A 13,883-nucleotide genomic window follows, 5' to 3' on the forward strand; every position below is an offset into this window, starting at 1 on the left:
TCAATTCTTAAACTTAGGATATTTTTTTCACACCAAAGACCTTTGCCCCAAAGGCCAGAAAAGCCTTTGTGTCCTCTCTTTGGAGGCCTTGGTCTTCATGATCCAAGTCCTAATCATCAACTCCAAAGTTACTTTCACTCTATTGTCCCAGAATGCCATGCATTCTTCACACAAATACCCTCTTGGTGGTTGTTCTTTAAAAAAAAAAAATATGGAGCACTTCTTGAATTTGCATGTCAGTCTTGCACAGAGGCCATGCTAATCTTCTCTGTATCACTAGTGGCTGTTCTAATAACTCAGTTTCTCTATGGCATATGTACACATTAGTATTGACTGTGACCTATAATGCAAGCATCCTCAGGTCAGGTCTATTATTCTGGAAAATCCTTCATTTTTGTCTAAGTACCCTGTCCTTTCATCCATAAATCTCAGGCATGGCTTCCACTAAGGTACATCAGAGACTCCCTTAAGCTTGGTTCTCCAGAACAGACTATTTCCCCATATTCCAGGAGATACCAGACTGAGTATATAAATTATTTTTTCTGTAATGTCCTCTCTGGGCAACAGAGCTTAGCAGATACACCAGCCTTTGAAAAGGAACCCACACCCTGCTCTTACCTTTCTTTTTCTACCTGTTTTGACTGAGCTCCAGGTAGAAAGGATAAAAGAAACTCCATAAAAATTATAGGGACTTTGTCTCAATTCTCATCATGGAAATCTGAGAGCTGGGTGGATAAGCCAAACATCATGATTCTGTTGCAGGAGAACAATAATGGCTGAGAAATGTTATGATGCACATGCGTGAGGACAACCTCATAAAAACCCTGGTAGCCTTGTATGGTGTGAAGAGAATGGCTTTCATGTCTCTGGGGGAGGGGGTACACCTAAAAGGTTGAAGGAGGACCAAGAGGTCAAAAGAGAATTTGAAATTGGCAACAAGACAATGCGTAAAGGAATCCCTGTAAACCAAAGGTCATGGCAGGACAGGAAACAACTCAACAGATGTCTATAGGGATAAACAGGAGCCAGTGTGTAAGGAGAACATCAGCAGAAGCTAATATGGACAGACACTAACCACTTCATACAAGAAGTCTCTCCCCTGTTATTCAAGGAAATACATGACTAAGCCCCCCTTCTTCTATGTTAGTTAAGTAATTGTGGGCGTTGGGAAAGAGAGAAAAGGTGGTAGAAAGCCGTGGGTTTAGAAATGTGTTCACCAAAAGAGAGAGAGAGAGAGAGAGAGAGAGAGAGAGAGAGAGAGAGAGAGAGGAAAAGTTTATACATGACTGAACTTGCCCTATTGTGACCAGATACATTTCTGTGCTATATAAAAACAGAGTGGTCAAGTGCAAAGTTCAGTAACCTTATCAGAAAATAAAGCAACATTTTTAACTTCTATAAGCTACTTCAGGGAATATCCTCTATCAGGGTTCTCAAGAGAAAGAGAACCCCTATTTATATAAATACTACAAATATAATAATATGAGATTTATTTATTTATTTATTTTAGGGTATTGGCTCACATGATTTTAGAAATTGACAAGTCTGAAATCTATAAGGAAGGCTGGCAGAATGGAAAGCCAAAGAAGAGTTGATATTGTAGTCTCATGTTCAGAGTCAGTTTGAGGGCAGTTTATTCTTCCTGTCCCCACAATTCTGATATCTGTAGAATTGCAGTTCATAATCACCAAAGGGCAAACACTTCTGCCACAAAACTCAGCAAAAATCATATTGAACTGTAAGTTATAGATTCTTCCTAGACATGCAGGATTCTTTTGTTCAGGGGATAGCCAGAATCACCATCTATTGTCACTGTCCTATAGACACAGGATGGATCCCTGCCCCAAATTGGGTTCAGAAGTCAAGTGGTGATGCCACACAGACACACCAAGAGTGTTCATACTTATATAATGAGGCTTTTTCAAGAAAGCAGGACAAGCTTCCTGAGCTAGTCCAAAAATGGCTTGAGAAATCAGGGAAAGGAAACTGGCTTGGAGTTTTTATGGTGATTAGGGGACGAGAATTCCTTTGTGCAGGTAGAGGCTTGCATGGTTTGAACCTCCCATTGGCACCAAAGAAAGGAGTACCTTGACTTTCTTATAAGCTTTCCCAGATGTGGAGTACAAGGGGAAAAAATGGAGGTGATATTTAGAAGATGTCAGCAAACATCAAAAAATGGTGTCAGATTCTATTATGCCATTTGCATGGGGTAATTAACCTTGGTCATCAGGAGGAAGAAATGTTGTTAGATCATGGGAGCAAGTTGAATATGCTTGACTCCCAAGCAATCCACATGGGTACCTCTTGGTACTCTTCTGCCCAATTTTGGTGGGAAATGGACATGTGCAATAACTTTGGCCAGAGAAGAGCATGGCAACCAGCCCTTATCAGGGCTGACAGTTGCAGTCCACACAGACCAGGTGAGAGGAAAAGGAATCTAGAATGGATAGTGGAGAACCCTGGAGGATCTTCTTTCTGGACTTAAATGAAGAAGCAGATTTTAGCAGCATAAAGAGTGGACATTATTGACATGGTGTATCTCATGAATAAATAAATAAAAGCTTAAAAAAAAAGAAAGGACTTGTTCCAGAATCTAGGGTTCTTATTAGCAGAAAGTCCTCATCTTTTAGCCCCTTCAAGGACAGCCTTAGTTGCAGAGAATCATCTGACCCATATCCAATGACTAATTGAGATGGGTATGTAAAGGCCCAACCGTTACATGTATCCAAAAGATATTTTCCAATAAACATTCTGTACAATAAAATCTGTTTCAAAGTGCTTCCTGGAGAGTATAACCTGAAACATCCCAACTAGTGGTATCAATTTCTGTATTACATGGAATAAGGCTAGTGTTATGTTCTGAATGCTTGTGCCCCCTCCCAATTGATATGTTGAAGCCCTAAAGCCAGTGTGGCTATATTTGGAATGAGGAAATAATCAAGGTTAAACAAGGTCATAAGAGTGGGGCTCAAATCTGATAAGATACACATCTTTGCAAAAAGAGACACCTGGAGCTCACTCTCTCTCTCTCTCTCTCTACACACACACACACACACACACACACACACACATAGGAGGAAAGGCTATATGAGGACCTAGTGTGGAGGCTGCAACCAGGAAGAGAAATCTCACTAGAAATGAAATTTTCCAGTGCCTCAATCATAGACTTCTAGACTGAGACTGTTGAGAAAATAAATTTCTCTTGTTTAAGCCAATCAGCTTGTGGCATTTTGTTATGGCAGCCTGATTAGACTAATAGCCAGGCTCATTTAGTAAATAGACTCAGCAATAAATTATATTCTTGAAGAAGATAGAAGTTTACTTCTCTTCACCTAATCATCTGGAATAAGCATCTTAGGTCAATGGGCAGCTCTCCTTCATGATGGTATTTAGATATCAAGGTCTCTTCCACCTCATTTTTCTGTCAAGGCAGAGATTTTAACCTAGAATCCATAGAACTTTCAAGGAAGTCTAAGGATCTATAAATCCTTAGGGGATTTACAAGTTTGTTTATGAAAAACTTCCTCTTTAATTTTTTCCAACTTCCAACTGTAATCTAATATTTTATTTATTTATGAATGTGGGCCACAAACCAAAGTAGTGGCAGCTATACCTGTAATCTTGTCACATGTAAAATTCATATAATTTCAAAGTATATTATTAGTGTTGCAGATATCTTGAAATACTATTTTGGAAGTAATGTACTTACTAAAACTGTCACAAATCTTATTAGTTAATATGTTTTGAAAGCACATATCAGTAATATTAATTGGATTATTTTTATAATTATATTTTAATATTACTGATGGCCATGGCCTTTGTAATCCTAAATTATTTTGGCATTTAAAATATTATCCTAAAAAGAAGCACATATATTACACCATACTGCCATAGATCTCTTCATCTGCTTGGATCATAAGTAAGTCCACAATCCAGATCAAAGGACAAGGAAAGAAAGGAGGTACCCAACTGATGTAATGTCTTGGTCAGGATATGTCACATGTCACTTACACTCATGTTTCATCAATGAGGACTTAGCTTTATGGCTACACATAACTGCAAAGGTGGCTAGGAAATACAGTATATCAGAAAAGCCATGTGATTCTATCACAATAGAGAATGGTAAATAAAGTTAGTGAATTCCATGTGATCCATAACATCATCTTCCTGTACTTCATTCTTGAATAAATTTTCTCCCTTTTGTTTTAAAATTTTATCCATAGATTCTGTTTGTCTGTGTAGATAGATTTGTTTCCTCCTTTCTATCTCATCCTTTATAATCTTTCTTTTTCTTGTCTTGCTGCATTGTCTAAGATCTCCAGAAAAATGATAAATAGAAGCAGTACTATAGATAATTCTTGTCTTGATCCCAATTTAGTAGAAATTCTGCTAAAAACTTTCACTATTAATTGAGATATTTCCTATAGGCATTTTATGGGTAACCCTTATGAGGTTAAAGAAGTTATCTTCTATTCCTAGTTTGCTATAAAGAGCTGAGATTTACAAGGTAAATAGTGGTAGCTTTCATTATTGGGCCACAAGAATGAATGACTTGAATGAGGTTTAGTCTCTAATGAGATACATAAATTACTTGAGAGATGGTGTCTTGGTAATTCCTGACTTCCCTCTAGAAAAAATGAGCAACCTCTGATTAAACACATCTTGGGAGGTTTAGGAAGGGGTTGGTACGGCATTTACTATAGCCTCTGGAAGTAGGGCCTGAGCTAGGTAACATGAATCTGCAAACCAAGAAATCCACACTACAACTTTGGTTCTGATCCAGCTCACTGTCTCATGTTGACCAATAGTAATAAAAAATAATATTTACAAGAATTTTTATCAGGCACCTGGCTCTGTAATGAGCACATTACATATGTTGTAGCATGGAATGTTCACAAAATCCTGATGAGATGGATATTATGTGTTTCAATTTTACAAATGAGGAAAATAAGGTGTAGGTTTAAGTATCCTGTCCAAGTTTACAAAAGAGTGTAAGTATCAGAGCCAGTTGCTGTGTTAATTCAGTGAAACTAAACTCCATGTTAGCAATAAGTTTTCTGTACCACAAGTCACTTTCCCTCTCTGAGCTTTCAATTGTTTATACACAAAATCAATTTGTAAACTATACCAAGAGTAAGCAAATCTCCATGCAAATGGGTCTAATAAGAAAACACCAGAATGTTTGTGGGCTACATACTTTTCTAAACAGAAATATTTATTTCGGCCTGGAAGCATAATATCTGTGAAAGCACTTATGCATTTGTTATTATTTCCCTGCCGCTGAATAGTTTCACCTTAGGGCAAGAATTTCAGATGCTACATCATTAACACTCACCATGCCATTAATGTGTACTGAATTCTACTGGGGCTTTGAGTAGATATTGTCTAAGATGAAATCTAGTTTGGTGAATAGGGGTAGGATGGACTACACAGGTAAGGGGAAGAATCTGGAGATAGGGAAATATCAAATTTCAGTAAGAACCAAGACAAAAATACAGACTAACCAAGAGATTTGTATTTGAGCAAGTGAGACAGCAATGCAATATTTGGAAAGGAGTCTTACTAGGATACAGAAGATGAAGGGCTATGATATATGGTATGAATGAATGACTTTCCTTCCCCAGTCCAAGTTTGTAAATTAGCAACAAGGAAACATTTGGTGTGTGTGGGGGGAGGTGGGTTTGGAGAGGGAAATTTATCTCTGTCTCTTTTTCTCTTTTGTCCCATACTTGTTAGGTCACAAATGTCAGATCCCTAGCAGTAGTTGTCAGTTACTCATCTCTGGATTGGAAGCACCTTTCTATAACTGAACAATGGCAGTTCCAGCAAGAATCATTATTAGAATCCTGTTAGAATAATGGAGTATGAATATTTAACCTGAATTTTAACTATTCTCCAAAGGGCAGAAGAGGATGCACTTGCCAACTCAGTAAAATTCCTTGGAGCTAACTAACTTGTGGTGTTATGGGGGACAGGCATTTTGACCAAAAGGAATGCACTGACATGGTATTTTTTGTGCTTTGAGTAATGAGTCATTCATTGACTATCTGAATATTTGGTTATAGGTGGCCTCGTTCGCACCCAATGCAGTTTTAGATAGGGTCCAGTCTTCATCCCTGTATAAAGGAAAGCATGTCCAAGCCCATGTCGATCACATAAAGCCATACTATTTATTTATTTCCTATTGCAACAAGCACATGCAATTAGCCAACAGCCTATTTCCCAATTATACTTCCATTGGGTTCACAACTTTCCCTAGAAAGAGAATGCTCCTGGTGCTTTTCTCCAAAATCAACAACAGAAAGGATCTATCAAATTGGATGATAGGGTGAAGGAGAGTTATCTCAGGCTGATCCAGGAACCTGACTTCAGGGACAAGTAGAGCTTCAGTTCCCTTTTCACCAATGTGCAGCACAGCCTTGTGAGCAGCCTGCGGAGAGGGAAGGAACAAATAGTACTGATCACAAACAGGAAAAGTCTTTGGAACAGTTTGGAAGTAGGGAAAGAAAAGAAAGGATAGGGCTATCTCTTTATTGCACTGTTGATGGTGCTTTAATATGGAGGCTATTTGGCTAAGTGTGGTTATTGAATCTCTGGTGATTTTAGAGTTAGCTGTCAGGGAACCACTTACTCCATGGCTTTCTGCCTCCAGAAATCACATTTTTATGCTTTTTCCTTACCCTGCCACCTCCTCCAGAGCTCTATCTCACCAGAGTTGATTGTAATCACTAAGTTTATCTATCAGAATTGTTTTAGGACATGAAAGTTGAGGATTGAATTAACTGTCACAGTTACTTTTTGGGGGGTAATGAGAATGACTCTAGAGTGAATCTGGCATAAGAGGAGTCATTCTGCCTCTCTGGGTTTCAGAATCCTCATTAATAAAATGAGAGAATTTAATTAATTGACCTTAACGGCTATTCCAACTTATACATTCAAGGAACTCTAATCAACCAACTTACCTTGGAAAATTTAAGACCATTGTTCCCCATGAGTCCACGAAAATTGGCATTATCAGCAAAGGCATCCTGAATGCCCATCTTCAGAATGGTGGCTCCAAGGTCATGTGTGGCAGAAATGGAAAACTTTGGAACAAACAAGTCAATCCACCTGTAGGGGAAAGGGAGAGGTAACACATGGCTATCAGCACACCAAGCTCATGATTCTCCTCCTCTGTCGGTCACCATTGTATTATATTGGGCTCTGCTCCTCCCCTAAGTATTGTCAACCATTGATATTCAGATCAATACATGGTTTCTGCACCTCAGGAGTTATCCTGAAATAAATGAACTATGGTTTGGCCAATGTGGGTGACAGCACTGAAAGCAGGGAGCTGTGTCTCATTTATAGTAAAAAAGAAACATCTCTGGGGTGTTAGCCAAGTTTGGGGAGTCAACAACATGAATGACAATTGGTAGCACTTGGAAATGTTCATGGTTTTCCATTTAGCACTCCCAGATAATATGGCTATTTATCTACCTCTTAATGTCAAAATCCTACCCACCCCCTAAATTCTAGTTGGCTTCTGGGAAGACATCAATTTGCTCACTGACTGGCTTTGAAGACTTCATTTTCTCTCTAGCCCTAACTCTTCACTTGAAAAATCCCTATGATACTATATCCTTTGTAGGTTTGTTGATGTGCTTTGAATGAAATGAAATGATGAAGTATGTAAAGCACTTGGTAAAGGGACTGACACAAAGTATCACCTTGGTATACTTTAGTAGTCATCACACAATTGTTAAGTGGTTCAGGGTAATTCTCCTGCCTCTGGGTTTCTGCTGAACTCTGTTTCACCTGTAACATTATGCCCACCCTCTACTTCTCACATCATCTAAAGTGTTTACCCCTTCTGCAGTAAGCGGTTCCACTTCTTCAGTGTTTTAGATGACATGGCCCCTTCCACCCACTCAATCTGACCCTCTTTGGGAAGGACAAAGAGTGCCAGAGCATTCTTGCTGTAGTCCATTTGAAGCACTGTGCAGTTCAACTCCGTATCCACCAGGTGATAGTATTGCTCCATCTGGTGCATCATGGGCACTTTCACTGTTGTGGTCTTGTCCACTGAGAAGCTGAAACCCTCTTCTGTCTTGGATGGATCGAAAGGATTTGCCCACTGGGCTTAAAGTACAGAGAGAAAAGAGTTCCTTTTTTAAAACCAGTATTAATGCCAGTATAAATTTTTCCATCAGTCATCTTATCTGGTAATTAAGACCACCACAGAGGTAGGTATCTGCTGTTAACCAGTTTCACAAGTGAGTGAGAACCAGGGAGAGAAAGTGACTTTACATGCTCTTCCAGCTAGCCCATGGCAGAGCCAGGAGTCACACCCAGGACTGTTGGACTCCATGCTCAACTGCTGTTCCATCTATGTTCAAAACCACTATACTTACACTAAACCCATCAGAGCCACAGTTTCTTCTTCCGTATAAAGGTATAAGCACATCCAACACACAGGGTGAAATGAGACAACAGATCTGTTCTGCCGTTTTATCCGTCTACAAGTGTGTGGTTTGTGGCCAAGAATTGTTCACTCCTCCACCAAACATGGCTGACATGTGCTGTAGAACCAGGAGAAATCATTTGGGCACAGCACCTTCAGAAAAGAGTCACATGTTTCTTGTTGTTACAAGCACGAGCTTTAGAATCAGACAAACCTGGGTGGGAATGCCAGCTCTGAAACTTATTAGCTGTGAACATGGGCCCTTGTAAGGAGTAGATGAGACAATGTATGCAAACCACACATGTAGCATGGTGCTAAACACATAGTGGGTGCATTGTACATGATAGAAATATTTATGTAACATGCCCAAGAATGCACAGCAAGTGAGGGTCACAGTAGAGGTTAAACCCAAGTCTATTTACCTTCCAAGCACAAGCTCGTCCAACCTCACAAAATCTTTTAGAAACCATGATTCTCTAGCTAGATGTGAGCAAGATGTTCATACCATTGTCACTCATTGAAAGTGCCCTCTCCCTAGAAATTCTCTGGATTCATTCAAGGAACTATGTATCCCTCCTGGAAGATTCAAAACTATACACAGCTATGTACAGTAGATCAAGTCACTGTGGTATGAGGGACACCTGATGCCAATGTGAAGAGACTATGAGCTCCCCAGAGAATCCCATCAAATTATGGGAACACTGATCTAGGAATGCGTATCTTAGGGCCTTACCTTTAAAGTGAATATAGTTCACCAGGACCATGATGGTGTTTGGTTTGAGGTCTTGGATGAGGCCTACAACTTCCCCTTTGGTTTGCTTCTCCACATGACTGTTGATTAACTGCTGGGCTGCAGAAACATTGGAGAAGTCGGTAGAAAATACCTCAGTTGCATAGAGGCTCTTGACATCATCCAAGAACTGTGCCAGTGGCTTCAGCTGCTTCCCAATGAAGAGGGTATTTCCCATTTGTAATTCTAACTCCTTCTTTGGAATATTCAGTGAACAGATCAGGTGCTGAAAGCCCTGCTGGATCTCTGCCATTGGGGTGTCTGTGAGGTTAAACCCCAAGCTTTCCAGGATTTGAATTTGGGTGCTGTAGCAGGCCCCAAAGGAGAGCATGGCCAAAGCTGCAGAAATGCTCACAGGGGAAAAGAAGATGTTCCGATCTGGGGTCTCCACAGTGAATCTCCGGTACAGGTTAAATGCAAAGTCAGCATTGATGGATGACATCTTATAGAAAGTGGCATTTTTTGGGGGGGAATTGCAGGTGATTACTTTGCCTTCAGATCTGATAGATGATGCACAATGAAGCTCAAGTACCAAGAGAGCCAGATAGAGGAATAGTGGCATTTTGGAAGGAAAGTGATCTATAAGAAATGAGATGAGAGAACCATTGGGGGATCTTAGCTGGATGAAAAATCTTAGTCAGAAACATAATAATTGTCCATCATGACTAGTAAAACAATAGAAAATATTTAATGGTGTGCTCACCAGAGTCTGTGTGGAGGCCTCTCTCCTCTGAACAACTGAAGATACATCTAATAGGGACAGAGAGTAGGAAAGGTAGCTTGTGGGGGCCATCAATGGCATGGACAGTCTTTCAAATGTAATAACAACATATGAAAACTTTGTGAGGAAATTACATTTATGAAAATTAAATTACTTTTTATTTCAATAAGAAGCAGCTTTTCAGAGAGTGAGGTATCCTTTGATAAAACTAGCACTCCCTCTGCTTATGTTAATTTTTGTAGATTAGAATTTTGGATTTTTTTTAATTTAGCATTTTTCTTAAGAGAAAATCTTCAAGAGATGAGACGAGAGAATTATCTTTACATTCCTTTGGATAACATACAAAGGAGAATAATTTTCACAAGATATGTTTGGTTGAGATGGAAGGTTAATGGAGCCAGGTACAAGGTCATGAGCTGAAATTAAAACATTCATGCAACACACAGAAGCCACAGAAGTATCTCCAAACAACAGAAAGATGAAAGTATAACTTTTTGCAGTTTACTTTTTAAGATTTTATTTATTATTCATGAGAGACCAGAGAGAGGCCAAGACATAGGCAGAGGGAGAAGCAGGCTCCCTGAGGGGACCCCCATACAGGACTTGATTCCAGGACCCCAGGATCACAACCTGAGCCAAAGGCAGATACTCAACCACTGAGCTACCCAGGTGCCCCAACTTTTTGCAGTTTAGATGTCCTTCATCAGCAGCATTATCTAAAGAGTCATTTCTAAGTTATATGACATCTTAACACTATTATTCTTACACTCAGGTTCTTTTTTTAAATTATATTAGAACAGAAGCCAAAAAATATAGTGTAGTATTCTCTGAGCCTGGAAAGGTACAAGGCATGGGAATAAGGAATTTGGCTGTGGAATCCAGTGACCACGGACATAAGTGATCAAAAGAAAAAGATCCATGGAGTCAGGACAGGAGTTCTCACTCAGTCCTCCAACCTTCCTCTGAGTAGTCTCATCCATTCCTAGGAACTCATCTGCCACCACACAAAACTACATTCTCTAATACAGATGACTATCTTATATTACCAGACATTTTTCCAACTGTCTACTGGTATAGCCACCAGAATGTTCCACACATACTTCAGTTTCGATTTGGAAGTTTTAAAGTTTCCAAAGGTAAATATAACATCTCCTTAGCTCTCAGTCCTGCTCCTACATCTTCATTCTATATCACTATCAACTGAGACTCCCATGCCAGAAGCCTGGGTGCCATCCTAGGGGCTTCTTTCATTCTCATTCCCTACATCTATTGAGTCACGATGCCTTCTGAGTAATACATACTAAATGTCTCTGAAAACATCTCCTTTCTCCTGCCACAGCCTAAGCTCATGGCCTGAACTACTTCACTAGCTCCTAGCAAGTCACACTATCTCCAATTTCTTCCACCCCAACCCCCTGCATTTACACCTTTATCCAATCTCTACATGTTGTTAGAATCCTCCCTCTGTAAAAATTGCAGAAGCTGGTAAGAGGTCAATTATCAGACGACCACACTTAGACCTTGGCCTCTGGAGCTAGGAATTTGGGGCACACAGTTATCTGGGATTTTGACTTGCTGATAGAAATGTCCAAAATTCCCAAAGAGAGAAAAAGATTACTTACAGCACATGTCCAAGAAGCTACTTGTATCTCTCAGAAAGCAAAATCTTTCCATCTTTATAACATGTCCTGTATTGCAAAAGTAGAGCACTCTTAGTTACTCATTAACCCCAGCATTAACCCTGGGATGATATTTTCAAAGCTGATGCACAAAACCAAGGCCAATAAGAACAAAGTGAAAAATGATAAGGATAGAACTCTGAATGATTGCTTTAGCTGCCAAATCCTTCATCTATAACAAAAGAGAAAGATAATTATCAGAGGTGGCAGGCCCAGATTCATGCTAGGAAATGTGTCTTTTCACCAGGCAGGATGAGGACCATGGGAAAATGCAGAAGGATAAAGACTGTTTTATGCATCAGGACTAGTGTTGGGACTGGCGATCTTTTGAGGGAAAGTTGCATAAAGGCAGAGGCTGGATGGGCCTCTCTAACGGGTGCTATACAAATTATTTGTGCATTGGCACGGAGGAGATGATGTCAAAGTAGCTTCCAACTCTAGACTTCTGATGCTGCACACATATGTCTGCTCAGGGGAAACCAGTCCTATCCTCTGGTCTCTAAAACCCCCTGTGCCATCTCCTGGGTCACAAGAATAAAAGAGGATGCAGAAGGAGACAAGGAGAGTAGAATGAAAGATTTCACTGTCCAGTATTAACTGTGTACTGAGCTGTGTGATACAAAGTAGCAGTGGGAGCAAAAAACACTAGACTCAGGAGACCTAATTTCCATCCTGTCTCTGCCATTTTCTAGGTCTGGTGGTAGCAGTAGTAATAGTAGTAGTAGTAGTAGTAGTAGTAGTAGTAGTAGTAGTAGTAGTAACAACTCTTGTTTATTGAGTATTTACCATACGCAGGGCATGATGTGAAGCATCTAATTCCAGACACTGTTTCAAGACATTAAGGATATGCATATGCTAAGTGAAGGTTGGACATTAGGAAAATAGAGGCTAATTTGAGAGAAGTCTGATTACAGTCTATGAGGGGATGTAGAAACCAGGTAAAATAGTTCACATTGAGGTCATTAAAAAAAACCACTGGGGGATTTTGGCAAGGCAGTGACTAGATAGAGGATGATTTTGCTGTAACATTGTTTCTTCTCAAACATACAGAGTTCCTGTGAAAAGTACCACACTAAAAAACTCCCCACTGAAAAGTGGGATTTCAGAGGTAAATGCTAAATATCAGCCCTGTATCCAAAGGATCTTTCTAATTACCCATCTTAAAAGGAAAGGGCCTACCTCACATATGGGATGGTCACAGTTTCATGTGTTCCACTCCAAGGCAGTGGAAACATCAGATCTCCAGACACTGAGGTCAGTCCATGATCACTTCTGGTATAAACACATATATCCTCTCTCAACTATAGCCAGTCACTACAGAAGAAACAGGCAAAAGACTATCCAGAAAGAAAACTTCTAAACCTGTGCCCTCTGGTGGCATAGTCAAACAATGATACAGCTTTTTATCTGATGCATCTGATTCAGCTAAGCTTTGCTGGCAGGTAGTAACTGCAGGATCTGTTTCTGGCACATAAGAAGGGCAGCCCTCTCCTTGCAGACTCACCCATTTTGTGCTCTGGAGTTCTATCCTATCATGTCCTTCCTATGTAGTAATGTAATTTGTGGCAAGTTTCTTAATGTCCTAGAACCTAGTTTCTTCACTTCTATAGTGAAATGATAACAATCCCCACATCATGTGGTTATCATATAGATATCACTAGTATCAAGTGAAATGTAGAGGTGCTGCCCAAAAGCTTCTATATAGTGCCTGGCATATAACCAGGATTCAGCAGCTATTAATTCTCTTCTCTTTCATCTACTGGCCTTGATTCTCTCCCCCTACCCAAAGTCTCCACAGGCCCTGTATTCCACTTCCTCCATTCCTAACTGCTGTTTCGTTCTGCTTTCTGGAAATACATTCTCACTAAGATGAAGTGATTGATTGACTATGAATGTATAAGATCTTTTTTGAAACTTATATTTAAAACAATAATTTAATCTTGTGTAAAGCTGCTGAGGCTAGCACATTGAATATAGAATCTCTAGGAAGTGTAACCATATCAATAAATTCAATCAGTTCTAAAATTAAGTTTCTCCCTCTTTGGATGAACACCATAACAATCCATTTTCACACAACTTGCTCAGAATTTTACTTTGGAAATTTCACAATTCAAAATTCTACAGTTTCAGAGTTGTTTTTTTTTTAAGAAAGAATGTGTACACATGCAAGGTGGAAGAGAGTGGCAGAGGGATAGGGAGAAGGAGAATCCCAAGGAGGCTCCATGTCCAGTGCAGAGCCCAAGGTGAGGC

At 39.8% G+C, this 13,883-nt stretch overlaps 1 protein-coding gene and 1 pseudogene across 1 annotated transcript; both read right to left on the reverse strand.

Annotated features, from left to right (window-relative positions):
* Positions 1 to 205: 205 nt before the first annotated feature.
* Positions 206 to 302, reverse strand: LOC119868623 (annotated as a pseudogene).
* A 5,845-nt stretch (positions 303 to 6,147) lies between these two features.
* On the reverse strand, positions 6,148 to 10,043 carry SERPINA7 (serpin family A member 7). The gene is made up of 5 exons (XM_038586574.1): positions 9,937 to 10,043; positions 9,177 to 9,812; positions 7,848 to 8,121; positions 6,963 to 7,110; positions 6,148 to 6,430 (listed from the first exon to the last, which is right to left on the reverse strand). The coding sequence occupies exons 2-5, from the start codon at positions 9,793 to 9,795 to the stop codon at positions 6,227 to 6,229; spliced, it is 1,245 nt and encodes a 414-aa protein (XP_038442502.1). The 5' UTR covers positions 9,796 to 9,812; positions 9,937 to 10,043; the 3' UTR covers positions 6,148 to 6,226.
* Between the last annotated feature and the right edge of the window lie 3,840 nt (positions 10,044 to 13,883).

Source organism: Canis lupus, chromosome X (assembly GCF_011100685.1).
Source record: "Canis lupus familiaris isolate Mischka breed German Shepherd chromosome X, alternate assembly UU_Cfam_GSD_1.0, whole genome shotgun sequence".
Taxonomy (NCBI): Eukaryota; Metazoa; Chordata; class Mammalia; order Carnivora; family Canidae; genus Canis; species Canis lupus.

Bases quoted from the DNA above. Each gene is read 5' to 3' on its own strand.
- SERPINA7 (XM_038586574.1), bottom strand. From the start codon at position 9,795: ATGCCACTATTCCTCTATCTGGCTCTCTTGGTACTTGAGCTTCATTGT. The intron at 8,122-9,176 runs GTAAGGCCCTAA...CTGTACTTTAAG, and splicing joins GAACTATATTCACTTTAAAG to CCCAGTGGGCAAATCCTTTC. The intron at 6,431-6,962 runs GTAAGTTGGTTG...CCCTCTCCGCAG, and splicing joins ATGGTCTTAAATTTTCCAAG to GCTGCTCACAAGGCTGTGCT.